This window comes from Pseudophryne corroboree, chromosome 9 (assembly GCF_028390025.1).
Source record: "Pseudophryne corroboree isolate aPseCor3 chromosome 9, aPseCor3.hap2, whole genome shotgun sequence".
Taxonomy (NCBI): Eukaryota; Metazoa; Chordata; class Amphibia; order Anura; family Myobatrachidae; genus Pseudophryne; species Pseudophryne corroboree.
The window spans coordinates 335,342,498-335,356,620 of record NC_086452.1 but is presented as its reverse complement, the minus strand read 5'-3'; the positions used below and the strand labels follow the sequence as shown (position 1 = coordinate 335,356,620).

Sequence of the window (14,123 nt, the reverse complement as noted above, 5' to 3'; positions counted from 1 at the left end):
TGTTGTGGCAGCAGCTATAGTAATTGTATTATATACTATTGTTGTCATGGTCATAATTTGAGATGCTGGCTAAGAGGTGGAAGGGTATCCGGGCAATCAGAAACCCCCCTGCTTTTACCTAAGAGTGAGTATGAGTTTGAGTGTGCAATGGTGTTAAAAATCTTTAACTTTCTATGGTGTGTGTGTGTCCTGTCTTTTGGCCTAATTCAGACTTGATCGCTGGGCTGCTAATTTTGCTGTCCTGCAATCAGATAGTCGCCGCCCAAGGGGAGTGTTAATTTGCCCATGCAAATGTGCGATCGCATGTGTACGCCGTGCTACAATAATCCCTCAGTCACTGGACAGCTGCAAATCCGATCGCACCTCGCTCTCTGTGTGCAGTCTGTGCGCAGTGCCATGAGAACAAGCTGATCGGGTCCGGAGCGGACGTCACATACCCTTCCTGAAAAAGCTTGGGAATGCCTGCGTTTTCCCTGACACTCCCAGAAAACAGTCAGTTACAACCCACAAATGGCCTCTTCCTGTCAATCACCTTGCAAACGCCCGTGCAATTGGAATTTTCGCACCAGCCTGTTGCTGTTCGGCGATGCCTGTTGTTGTTTGGTGACACGCGTGCGCATTGCGGTGCATATGCATGAGCAGTCTATCGATAATGGCCCGCTGTGCAAAAATGCATAGCAGCGATCAAGTCTGAATCGGGCCCTTTGCTTTTATATTTCTTTTATAGGGGGACTACAGTTACCAGCGGACCCTTTAATGCCCCGCATGCTGGTACTTGTGGTTCTCCAAGTGCCAGCATGCGGGGAGGCTTACTGGGACCTGTAGTTCCACTTGTAAAAGACAATATTAATTCTATTTTTTACATCTGAATTGCTCTCAACTTGGCACCCAACGCCCAGGGGTGCTGGAGCAGACTTCATCCCTGGCCTTGGGTGCCATAGAGGGAGAGAAAACTGGGACATGCAACATGTAGATTTCATTGAGTATAATTTCCACCTCTTGTTTCTAAGTGGTAAATGCAATAACACAAACATGACTTTAAATTAGTAAAAACAGTTATATTTTTTAAGTTGCATTAATCGATTGATGGTTGGTTTAATGACGTATTTGGTTAACCACAATCTTTACTCTTATTTAAGCACAACTTTAATTGTACCGTGGGTTGGTGGCAGAAATGATCAGATCAGAAAGGTCTCATATATATATATATATATATATATATATATAAAAGACCTTTCTGAGAGATATATATATATATATATATATATATATAATGCAAAAATGGGAGCACTCACCAGTCTTCACACAAAGTTTATTGATCAGACCATCAGCAGGGTACAGGTACCATCAGTGGTGGACTGATTCGGTGGTTTTGGTCCATATTGGATATCACACCCCAGTATGAGATATCAAAACGTGAGTGTGGACTACATTGGAACTAATATATATATATATATATATATCATAGTATATATATATATATATATATATATATATATCTTTATAAAGGTGAGAAGTTCTGATTATTTCTAATAAATATTTAAAATGCCAGCGTTAATATATGCTGCGGACGCAAGGCGCATCTTATTACCATATACGATAAAAGTGCACTGTACATTGCAAACACTGCATCCCTTGAGAGAAAACAAGCACTCGTACACATAGGCTCAGGTCCAACACTCAGAGATGTATATATTTGATATTAAAAGGGTATGCATACAATATAACACATGTACAGTATATATATATGGTTACAGTGTTACAATTTCACAAGGAGCAGTTGTAGTTATATAAGGATCAATTACAGCCAGCATACTTTACCCAGTCCCTCAATACACAGTCCTCTCCATCTTTGAATCGGCCTCAACAGCAACTAAACAGCAAACAGAAACTTCTTGGGTGAGGGGAAATGCCTAGATACTGTGTATTGGGGGGGGGAGTACATGTCTTGGACTGAGTCTTCTGTTATTGGTCCAGGGGAGGGAAATCTCTCATTCATGATGTGTCATTGGTCAGTTCATATGCAAGCAACGTCCAGCCTTGAAGATGCCATCATAGGGGTTAGCCACTGGTTTCTTTCTGCACACACGCTGTCTTTATTCTAATAACAGTGACTTTAGATTTCATACATTTAATCATAACTAATCGTTGCAATGTGCTACAATCTAACCACAGCTATCAAATTAACACACTCATTCCCCTGATTATTTTGACACTAAGCATGATATGTTTATCTTGTTCCATTCCAATAATACATATATATATATATATGATGTTATAACTCTCTTATATAAATACATTATAATGTCTGGTGCTTGACATGTTTCATTTATGTGTTATATGAAATATGTGTTTAATATATCTTTGTGGCTTGTCTGTGTGAATGAGTATGCTACCATATATCGCTCACGCACAGCGACCCATCTGTTTGGAGTTTGTATTTGGTGTGTATATAATATTTTTGACTTCGACAAAGGTTAAATGACAAGGCACACAGTTTGCGTTGACTATATCATTTTATGATTAACTTTATTAACTTGTTTTATGCTAAAATATAGTGGAATTTTCTTCTTCTTTGTGCTCAGAATAAGCCGTCATTTTCATTTCTGTGCTGGAAAATAAAGAATAGTTTAGTACACAACATAGTGGATAATGCACCACCTCCAGTAACTTATAAAGATAATAGAGGTTACCAATGACAATGTAGGGGAACAAGAACACGACAATTTTTAAAGGACTCACTGTTTATATAAATTGTATTTAGCAAATATTCTATACAGGTATGCTACCAAAAGAAATTAAGGAAGTTTGAAAAACCAGTTGGAAAATAGCTTCCTCAGAGAAGAAGAGCATGAAGTGGGACATACCTGAATGTCCCTGTAGCTAGGACAAAGGGGGTCATTCCGAGTTGATCGCTAGCTGCCGTTGTTCGCAGCGCAGCGATCAGGCTAAAAATCTGTATTTCTGCGCATGCATACGCACTGCAATGTGCACACGTGATGTACGGGTACAAAGGCCTTTGTGGTTTTGCACAGGTTCTAGCGACGTTTTCATTCGCACTGGCGGCCGCAAGAAGATTGACAGGAAAGGGGCGTTTCTGGGTGTCAACTGACCGTTTTCAGGGAGTGCTTAGAAAAACGCAGGCACAAAATGTTTTTGCAGGTGCTCTGCTGCACAGGCGTTCGCACTTCCGCAAAGCGAAAATACACTCCCCAGTGGGCGGCGACAATGCGTTTGCACGGCTGCTAAAAACTGCTAGCGAGCGAACAAATCGGAGTGACCACCAAAGTCCTGACTGCTAAAGACAGTCTCCAAAATCATACCACACGTCCTGCACACATCAAAATTCCTGTTTTGTGGCCATTGGGACCTTTTTTCTGGTGCTTTCTATAAAAATATGGTGCCACTCATTGGCGTGTCTATAATTGGTGCAGGGCGTATGATGCACATGAGGGCCCACACCACAAACACCCTTCACCCATACAAATATACTTACTTGGCCAATGCTGCAGACAAGAAATCACAGAGAAAATGGTGCAGTGCCCATTTTCCCAGAGATTTGTGCATGCGCAGTAGACTGTGGCACAAAGCCAGTCCACTGTGCTGCAAGAGAGGAGGATGCCTGCGGGAAGTCTGTACACAAGCCCTCTCCTCTTCTAAACCACCCACGGTGCCACCACATTTCCAATGATATTCTGCAGTTATTGCACATGTGGAAAAAAAAACTCTTGCAGTGCTCCACTACTTTTAATTTCTCCAAGGGGAAGGAAACTCATGGAAATTATGTACTGGCCCATTACTGTGTTTAAACACCCCTGGATCTTTGCTATGTTTAGTAAAACTATAATTTGTAGTGTCAAAGTCAGAAAAATGTTTCTATACACATTGCCATATTTGCACCTCACCCTGGTACGCGCTGCGCATGCGTGCGCTTTCCCGTGAAGGCGCATACCCGCTACTGTGTGCACTCGCTCGCACTCGGTATGCGTATTTACGGTAAAGAGTATGTAGTCGTAGCGTGCGACTCATTCGTTACACATTTTTATAAATAATGTATTTTATAGATCATGGTCCCTTTGATAGATTCTGAAAGTTTGGTTAATATAGAATGTCCCTGAACGGAGGGATCCCTCTTTGTATTGTGCGAAGGGTCTAACAGGAGTCATACAGTGGTGTTTGGTACCTATCGGAAGAGTATTTAAATAGCAATATTCCGGTGTTGGTTTGGAGCGGATTAATCGCTCGTGCGAATAGTTATGGACATAAGAAGTTACGTCCATTTATTATTATTTGTTCTTACTTAGTCATGCACCTGAACAGTTGGAGACAGGTATCAGTGAGTCTCAAATGGCTCTTTGACCTCAGAGATCCCCCAAACAATAGTTTGCATGTTGGGAGGGCCTCATATCTTTACATGCATAAGGTAAGCACCGGAATAGTAATTGAAGATCAATTGTACTCCAAATCAGTATCTTTCCCGCAGACGGAGTACAATAGTCTTTAATTACACTGAGCTTTGAGACTCAATGAGGAGGGCCAACACCTGTGTTTTCGAATGGATTAGGGTTTGTATCCAGGAGAATGAGGGCTGAGATGTCATTGTCTCAACTGAAAGTGGACATCATGAATATAGAACAAAACCCAAACAGGATTCTGTTTTGTATTCGTCAAACAATAGCTCTCCAGAAGACAGGAATGTGTTGGTCATCACCCATTGTGTTGCATAACCAAGGCCACTGATACAACACAGCCCACCTGTATGAATCAACCTATGACCTTTGTTATAATGCGAAGCCGAATTCCTGCGTCCAATGGACAATGAGATTGTAGGGACCATTGGATTGCATTGTGTGAGTAGCATAAAAGACGGGCCTGTGGCATCCAGCTGGCACTTCTCATCAAACGGTTCTCATTGCTGATAATCGGGAAGCTGGCTGTCCAGAAGCGCTTGCGATCGTTACCCTTGTGCGTAAGTTTCTCTCCGTAATCATTGTCTTTCTGTGAGCCATTTCTCTCATCTCTCTCCCTATCTCTCTCTCTCTCTCTCTCTCTCTCCGTCTCTCTTTCCATCTCTCTCTCTCTCTCTCCGTCTCTCTCTCTCTCTCCCTTCTCTTTTCTCTCGTATTTTCCCTTGATTAGTATTGTATTGTATTGTATTTCTTGTATAGTTATTTGGTTAGGAAGTCTCTGTTATATTGTAGTGTATCATTTGTACTGTGATTCTTTTTGCAAGTATAATAGTCATAATACAGATAATAGGCTTTGGACCCTAAACAAGTATCTGTGTATTTTCTCATAGTGTTAAGTGTTCACTTGAGCGTCGGTGACGCTCAAGCAGCTTTGTAGTTAGTCAGGTTACACAAGGTTGCACTTACACCCTGTATTCACATTAAGGTATTCTGTGTACTTCATTGATAAAAGGTTTAGACATAAAGGTATAGCGTTGTGAGCGTCTGCGCCGCTGGTGATCTCCTCGTGGTCTCGAGCGTCCGCTACGCCATAGCGAATCATTACTCTAGTCATCACCAATAACGTGCTGTCCTGTGATCACTGGGCCGTGAGCGAACGTGACGCTTGAGCGTCTCGCCTACGGCTAAGCGATCGTTACGCAACTAGCGTACCCTTACGGTACTTCTTAAGTAAACAGCGTACTGTGTTCTTAGACTTCATTAAGGGTTGTTTATACGACAAAGGAATTTAACATTGTCAATTGGGGGACTCGTCCTGTCCTTCTCATATCTGCACTAGGTAGATCAGCAGACATTATCCCCCAGCAAAGGGTGGGAGGTTGTCTCGCAGTGCTGACGGGATAAGCATCTGCTTCACTTAGATAAAGAGTGCTGAAGGAATCCGGGAACCGGAAGTAAGAACAAAACGCTTGTGTCTTTTAAAACTGTTTATTTCTCTTCTATCTTGCGTATACACGCACGCATACATATATATCTGCATTTCTTTTTCAATTTCGTATATCACTATTCCTGTTTGCCAATTTTTATAGTTGATAGAAAGTACTAAAAGAGACTTGCTGTTATTTCATAGTTTAAGAATAGAGGTAATAGTTAAAAGTGTAGACAAACACACAGGTTTGCCTGGGAGATAAGGCAAAGCCAGTGGGGTACGCGGTAGATGATCAGGGATCGTTTACATTGATAAAAGAAATTGTGTTACGGTGGATCTTTTGTTTTGCGTACACGTGTCTCTAACAAAGACTAGCGTACGCAATCCAAAGGCAGACGCACGCAGCGTACATTACGCAACGTAGCGTCCGGTTACGCCCACGTAGCTCAAGTTGTGAAAAGGCGATAAGTAACGCGACGCGGTAAATAACGCAAATCTATTTTTGGAAAATTTGAAATTTAGTTTAACAGATCCTGCTCCTAATTGGTAACACAGCTGGGCTAAAGAAAATTTCTGCGCAGAAATAGATATAGAAACGAAAGTGTACATGTGTTGAGTGAGTGTGTTTTTTATTACATAAGTTTATATAACTTAGAGGTTGAACCAAAAAGAAATCGGGTAGGACATACGTGTAAGTGACATATACGGTGGCTAAGGAGGCATCCTTGGTTAAATAAAATATGAGCATTAGAGTATAGCGGACCAGTATACAAGACCAGGAGGTCATAACAGACCAGGAGGTCATAAGGAGACAAAGAAGTCCGCTATAAAGGTACAAGAAGCACAACCCCGGGGGTTGGTGCTAAAACCCATATAGGCCATTGGAAGCTCTGGCTGAAGGAATTCGCAGCCGCAATTTTCGATTCCATTGATCTCTCAGTACATAACAGGTAGTGCTTATGTACTGAACGATTGTACCGCACGTAATTGTGTGCAGTAGTTAGTAATCTGACCTAATACCATTAGAGTAAAGTGGTCACAAACGCTATTTGTACATTCTGACGTGATTTGTGTAATTTTTTATTTTTAAAGGGAAGTTCGCTGGTCACTCAGGAACTATCTAACAACCCCACCTTTACTGGAAAGAGTAAGTGTCCTGCGGGTAACCCTCATATGTTCCAGTAAACAGAAGGTTTCTGGTAGGGCCCTGTATCGAGTACGCCAGCACCATATCGGTGTGATCAGGTCGTATTGGTCGAGGTGGGCGAGTGAGTGGGGTACTCGGTAAACCGCCACCGCCGGCCTATTTTGAATAATTTGGTTTGCTGTAAGGGTTCGCTGAAGACCGTGATATAAAGATCAAAGGAGTAGTAAGCAACACCTGCAGATTATGGGGGCCAATTGTTCAGGTAGGGGGCGATCAACCTCGGTTCGGGTTGATTCAGAGAACCGACCAGTCGGGTCGGCAAGGTACATCATGTGTGAAAAATACGGAAGTCACACAGAGGTTTTATGTGATGAATGGGAGAGAATGACTGTACAAGACAGGGAGAAATTCCCAAGAATAGGTAGCTTCAGTCCAGAAGTGTTACAAAATTTAAGGAGGAGGATATGTCTCATTGAACCAACAAAGAGACGAAGTAAACATTATGATTATTTGCAGTTATGGCAACAGGAAGGTGAATTACAAAGAGAGTCAATTGACTTTTCTGACTCTTATCTTGAGAAGAGAGACATGGCATCAGGGAGGATTGTGGTTGCGGAGAAAAGCACAAGGTTGAACAATAAAAACGCTCTTAGCAACTGTAGTATAGATCATAAGAATAAGTGTAATAAATGTAACAATGATTATTGTAATGTTGTTGAATGTACAACTATTAACCTATGCAAGTTGCACCCCATGTCAAACTTTCCCCAGGAATACAAACAAGAAAGTGAGCACAGCACAATGTCGGCACCTCTTCCAGAAGCCATCCTACAAGACATCCAGGTGGACACGATCAAATCGGTAAAGGCAATAATCAAACCCCCTAACGGAGGGTCAGGTGAGGTCGTGTCCACAGGTACGTACAATGTTTTATATCACGCACAAACAAATGTACCCCATATTGTAAGACCAAAACAAGGTGATGTAGCTGAGTTCGATCCGGTCAGGGTGATTGCAGTCCCCAATGGGAAGACTGGCGATCAGGGAACCATTCCCGTCAAGGACAGTGCAATGCGCCATCCCTGGTCCCGGACAGAATTGAGATCAATCATATCTGATTACCCAGATCCTAGGAAAGATCTAACTGTATGATCAAAGATTCACAGAAGGTATATCAACTCCCTAGACAACGACATAATCATGGTATCCAAGGAATCAGGTAGGTACAGGGAAAGCGGTTGATGGTGATGAGCATCCAAGCGTTTGAGGAGGCATCAAATCAGCCAAGACCCCAGTTCACTGACACTTGGAGAAAGCCAAGGATCTGTCACCATTGTAGAAGAGAAGGGCATTATGCCAACAACTGTAATAACCCACATAAAGTTAGACCCCCTAGACCAAGAAATGAGCAAAATTACAACACACACCATTATAATCAGAGATCAGATAGGAGGAATTTTGAGCCACACCCATGATAGGTAGTCAAGAAAGATGAGCATACGACGGATGGTAAGCCTGAGGTAACGGTTAACAAAGTGGGAGGTCATTCACTGAAGACACAGGAATGACCAGGTGAAAAGTTGTAAATGTATTTGTGAAAAATGTTTTTTTTTCTCTCTCTCTCTATCCCCATCTCTGACGAGTAGTGGTAAGAATTCACACATTGCATATCCACTTGGTCCTTGCAGAAGTCTACCAAACCCCAGCATGACCTCCGCCACAATGTATTTCTGGCCAGATACAGACAGTGGAGTAATGCAGGTGCTGGTGGGGAGGGACTGCTCAAGGAGACCATTAGACACATAGATATGACAGCCTAATAAGTCTGACAATGTTTTTCTAATGCTAACAATGTTTTCTTAAATGTTGACAATGTTTAAAAAAATGTTTTGTTTCTCTTTTCTTATTGATGGTTATTGTCGAGTTATGTAATGTATATATGCACATGAATTGTTCTCTATCTCTTTTGTTTTTTTTGTGTTTTCTCTCTCTTCTCACTCATGTTTCCATGGTTTAAAGATGCTATGTCACCCCTCAGTTGGACCAATGGTAATGCCAGATTTTTGCTCCTTACAGAAAGATCGTCGGTTAGGAAGGGAATATTGCATCACCAGAATGTTCGTTTGGAAGACTGAGAGACAGCACCTTTGAGAGGACAGCAGAACAAGAAGAACAACAAGACGAGAGAACTTATTATCGTAACAAGTTCTCTCCCCCTCAAACTGTTTTCTTATACCCCCTTTACAAATTTCTTCTTTTCTCCTCCTGTAAGATGGACTTGCCCCAAGAGACTGTGATATGGATTTTCCCGTTAACCATGATGTTGACCGGAGCAGTCTGTTTCGGTGAGAGTACCAGTGAGGTCGAGAAAGGATCCAGAAAGGTCCTGATGACTGAGACGGAGGTGTAAATTTCCAATAGCAACCCAATCACCAAGCAAAGGCGAGTACCGGGCACGATCTAACAACCATGTTATCTGTAAACATTTTCTTTGAAGGATTGTTAGTTAAAAAGAAAACTGTATCTGTAGGCTCTGTAACTATAATGCCAATCCAGTTTTAATATCCATATGGACCGGCATCCATTGAGTGACTATCACTCCTTAGTGGGTAGTGTGTTAAATAAAACAGATTGTTGGGTATGCTCTCAAGTACCTCAGGGTCATAGTAAATCAGGGCTAGTACCATTTCCTTTAACGGTAGGGGAGGTACTTGAGCTAAATGGTGGGAGACCGGTGGACAGGAGGTTTAATATCTCCAGCCCTCCTAGTTTGAAGCTCCACCAATACCATGTGGATAGGTCCCTCTTATGTTTCAACATCTCCAATCCCCGAAAGCCGGGAAATTGGGAAGTGTCATGGAGCAACTTAACCATGACCTTCTCGCATAGAGCAGATAGAATGCCTACAGATACAGAGCTTGTACGCCACATAGCCAGTAGAGGAAAATCTTTCCGGTATAGATACACCCTAGGAAATAGAATTACTAGAGTTGGAGAAGTATCACCAGGATACTGTGCACATATCGTACAGTCTGATACGTGCATTAAGCAGATGGAAGAATTAGGGTCAGGAGATTTCACCTGGAAGGTTTGTAATATGGTCATGTCCTTCTCCGTCCCATATGTTCTCCCCGATGATGCATATTTCATATGCGGGAGAAAGGCGTACAAGTGGCTTGCCCCAAACTCTGAAGGATTGTGTTATATTGGAAAAGTATTGCCTGAAGTGATGACTGTAACACATGACAAAATGAAAGACATACACCGTGGTGCCCAAGCTCCTTATACTCACACTCATTACGAGCACCGAGTTAAAAGACACCTGTCAGAAAGGTTAGAGCATCCGGCCTCTGATCTAATCCATGAATCCACCGGGATTCAGGTTCTGGTAGCGTTAGATTTCACTCGCACCGCTCGGGGAGTGATGAATTATAGATACATTTCCGCACTCGCCAATTTGTTAGATAATATCACTGAAATGTATGATGACACGTTCAGATACACTGGAAGAGAACTTCAAGCTTATAAAACAGAACTAGTTCAGCATAGGATGGTTCTTAATTATCTTACAGCAGTAACAGGCGGATATTGTGTTACATTGGCAACACAGTACGGCATAAAGTGTTGCACGTATATCACAAATAGCACCGAGGATCCGGTAGAGGTCATAGACCAAAAGATGGACGATATTCTCCAATTGAAGTGGGAATTTCGTCGAAAACACAATCTCACCCTTGCTGCTGTAGGTAATGAGCTGACTGGTTGGGTGCCATGGTTGAACCCGCGAAATTGGTTCTCCGGTTTAGGAGACTGGGCTCAAGGAGTCAAAATGGATGTTGGAAAGTTTCTCCTATGTATTTTAGGTGTTGTTATATCTATTGGATTGATATTTAGATGCGGGCAGGCTTTAATGAGGTGCAAACAAAGTACAAAAGTGATGAGCTTGAGGAGTGAGGAAACTGTAATTAACCTGGATTTGATTTATGACCCAATGATAGAAACCAGGATGTGATGAAAAATGCGATTATACGGTCCGTTTCTTTCACCTGTTTTTCTGCTTTTCACCAAGGTACAAAGACCCCCTTGGACGAGGAAGTTGACGAGACGCTATACAGACAACAGACAAGCACCAAAGATGAAGTTTTGACAACCTATGATATGGACACTTGATGAACTTTGCCATGGATCCCCAGTTTCCCTAGTATTTTTAAACTCACGCTAGCCCAACATTTTTGTAAATCTGATGGCACTGACAAAGCTATTTGCTCATGCCCAAGGAGCAATACAGCGCAAAGAAGACGACTCTCAACAGATACCGAACAAAACTTCAACAACAGATGTACATTTCCCTGACATAGAATACCACCGCATTTACCGTAATTATGTCTTTTCTTCATTTCTACAACCCTCAGGTAATGACACACATAGTCGATAGGGAATACAGGCACAGATATCAGCAACCACATACTTCCCCCATTCATGTATCATCAACTAAAATGTGCATCCCCATTTTGTTACAACTGAAAGCTGAAATGAGCTCGGTAAAGTTTGACAGCCCATCCACAGACCTGTACCACGGGATAAGAAGGAATTCAAATGTATACTTCGCAATACCTCGAAGCTTGATTTACCACACGTACGGCACGATGATACATGACCCTCCAAACATGGACTCATACACACATGCTTCTGCTTTCTCACTAGGTCATACCCTCTTCACACCTGCTCCACTCTTCTTCCTTACCCCACCATGGAAATCAATTAACCCCCGACTTACATTTTTCTCCTTTTGAAATGTTTTAGAAGGTGGCAGTTATTATTGACTGCCAAAGGGTGGACTGTCAAAGTCAGAAAAATGTTTCTATACACATTGCCATATTTGCACCTCACCCTGGTACGCGCTGCGCATGCGTGCGCTTTCCCGTGAAGGCGCATACCCGCTACTGTGTGCACTCGCTCGCACTCGGTATGCGTATTTACGGTAAAGAGTATGTAGTCGTAGCGTGCGACTCATTCGTTACACATTTTTATAAATAATGTTTTTTATAGATCATGGTCCCTTTGATAGATTCTGAAAGTTTGGTTAATATAGAATGTCCCTGAACGGAGGGATCCCTCTTTGTATTGTGCGAAGGGTCTAACAGGAGTCATACAGTGGTGTTTGGTACCCATTGGAAGAGTATTTAAATAGCAATATTCCGGTGTTGGTTTGGAGCGGATTAATCGCTCGTGCGAATAGTTATGGACATAAGAAGTTATGTCCATTTATTATTATTTGTTCTTACTTAGTCATGCACCTGAACAGTTGGAGACAGGTATCAGTGAGTCTCAAATGGCTCTTTGACCTCAGAGATCCCCCAAACAATAGTTTGCATGTTGGGAGGGCCTCATATCTTTACATGCATAAGGTAAGCACCGGAATAGTAATTGAAGATCAATTGTACTCCAAATCAGTATCTTTCCCGCAGACGGAGTACAATAGTCTTTAATTACACTGAGCTTTGAGACTCAATGAGGAGGGCCAACACCTGTGTTTTCGAATGGATTAGGGTTTGTATCCAGGAGAATGAGGGCTGAGATGTCATTGTCTCAACTGAAAGTGGACATCATGAATATAGAACAAAACCCAAACAGGATTCTGTTTTGTATTCGTCAAACAATAGCTCTCCAGAAGACAGGAATGTGTTGGTCATCACCCATTGTGTTGCATAACCAAGGCCACTGATACAACACAGCCCACCTGTATGAATCAACCTATGACCTTTGTTATAATGCGAAGCCGAATTCCTGCGTCCAATGGACAATGAGATTGTAGGGACCATTGGATTGCATTGTGTGAGTAGCATAAAAGACGGGCCTGTGGCATCCAGCTGGCACTTCTCATCAAACGGTTCTCATTGCTGATAATCGGGAAGCTGGCTGTCCAGAAGCGCTTGCGATCGTTACCCTTGTGCGTAAGTTTCTCTCCGTAATCATTGTCTTTCTGTGAGCCATTTCTCTCATCTCTCTCCCTATCTCTCTCTCTCTCTCTCTCTCTCCGTCTCTCTCTCCATCTCTCTCTCTCTCTCTCCGTCTCTCTCTCTCTCTCCCTTCTCTTTTCTCTCGTATTTTCCCTTGATTAGTATTGTATTGTATTGTATTTCTTGTATAGTTATTTGGTTAGGAAGTCTCTGTTATATTGTAGTGTATCATTTGTACTGTGATTCTTTTTGCAAGTATAATAGTCATAATACAGATAATAGGCTTTGGACCCTAAACAAGTATCTGTGTATTTTCTCATAGTGTTAAGTGTTCACTTGAGCGTCGGTGACGCTCAAGCAGCTTTGTAGTTAGTCAGGTTACACAAGGTTGCACTTACACCCTGTATTCACATTAAGGTATTCTGTGTACTTCATTGATAAAAGGTTTAGACATAAAGGTATAGCGTTGTGAGCGTCTGCGCCGCTGGTGATCTCCTCGTGGTCTCGAGCGTCCGCTACGCCATAGCGAATCATTACTCTAGTCATCACCAATAACGTGCTGTCCTGTGATCACTGGGCCGTGAGCGAACGTGACGCTTGAGCGTCTCGCCTACGGCTAAGCGATCGTTACGCAACTAGCGTACCCTTACGGTACTTCTTAAGTAAACAGCGTACTGTGTTCTTAGACTTCATTAAGGGTTGTTTATACGACAAAGGAATTTAACATTGTCAGTAGGAAGAGCCGTCTTAACAGCAGTGTAGGCCCCTGGGCAAAGCAATGCACTGGGGCCCATATCCATCCTTCAGTTTTAGGAGTGGGGGGTGCTATCAGTGGCAGATTTGATGTCCCGCAGGCTGTAGGTGGTGTTCTATCTTCCACTCAGCATGTAGGACCTGGAGCAGAAATTTGTGCTAATTACTCCTGCACTGCACAGATGGTGAGAGATTGGTCGAGAGGGAGTACACTAAACAGTAAAAGGAGGTATTGGGCTGAATGAATGGGCCTCGGTACATGACTTCCCAGTGGTAGGGGGTGTTTAATACGCAGGGGATGGGTGGACAGTGGAGTGCGCTCAATATTCATCATTTTCCAGTGGGAGGGCAGCTTGCTTGACTGCAGATATCTCCAGTTTCTGGAAATAGATTTCCTAGCTTTCCATGGGATAAAAAAAAAACTA

General features: G+C 42.5%; 1 protein-coding gene across 1 annotated transcript in view; it reads right to left on the bottom strand.

The window, feature by feature from the left end:
- Positions 1 to 1,685: 1,685 nt before the first annotated feature.
- Positions 1,686 to 14,123, bottom strand: part of LOC134957009 (major royal jelly protein 5-like) — a 30,721-nt gene continuing 18,283 nt past the window's right edge. Inside the window, exon 4 of the mRNA XM_063938794.1 lies at positions 1,686 to 2,611. Within this exon, the coding sequence (XP_063794864.1) occupies positions 2,548 to 2,611 (64 nt within the window). The 3' untranslated portion in view covers positions 1,686 to 2,547. The remainder of the gene's footprint in view (positions 2,612 to 14,123) is intronic.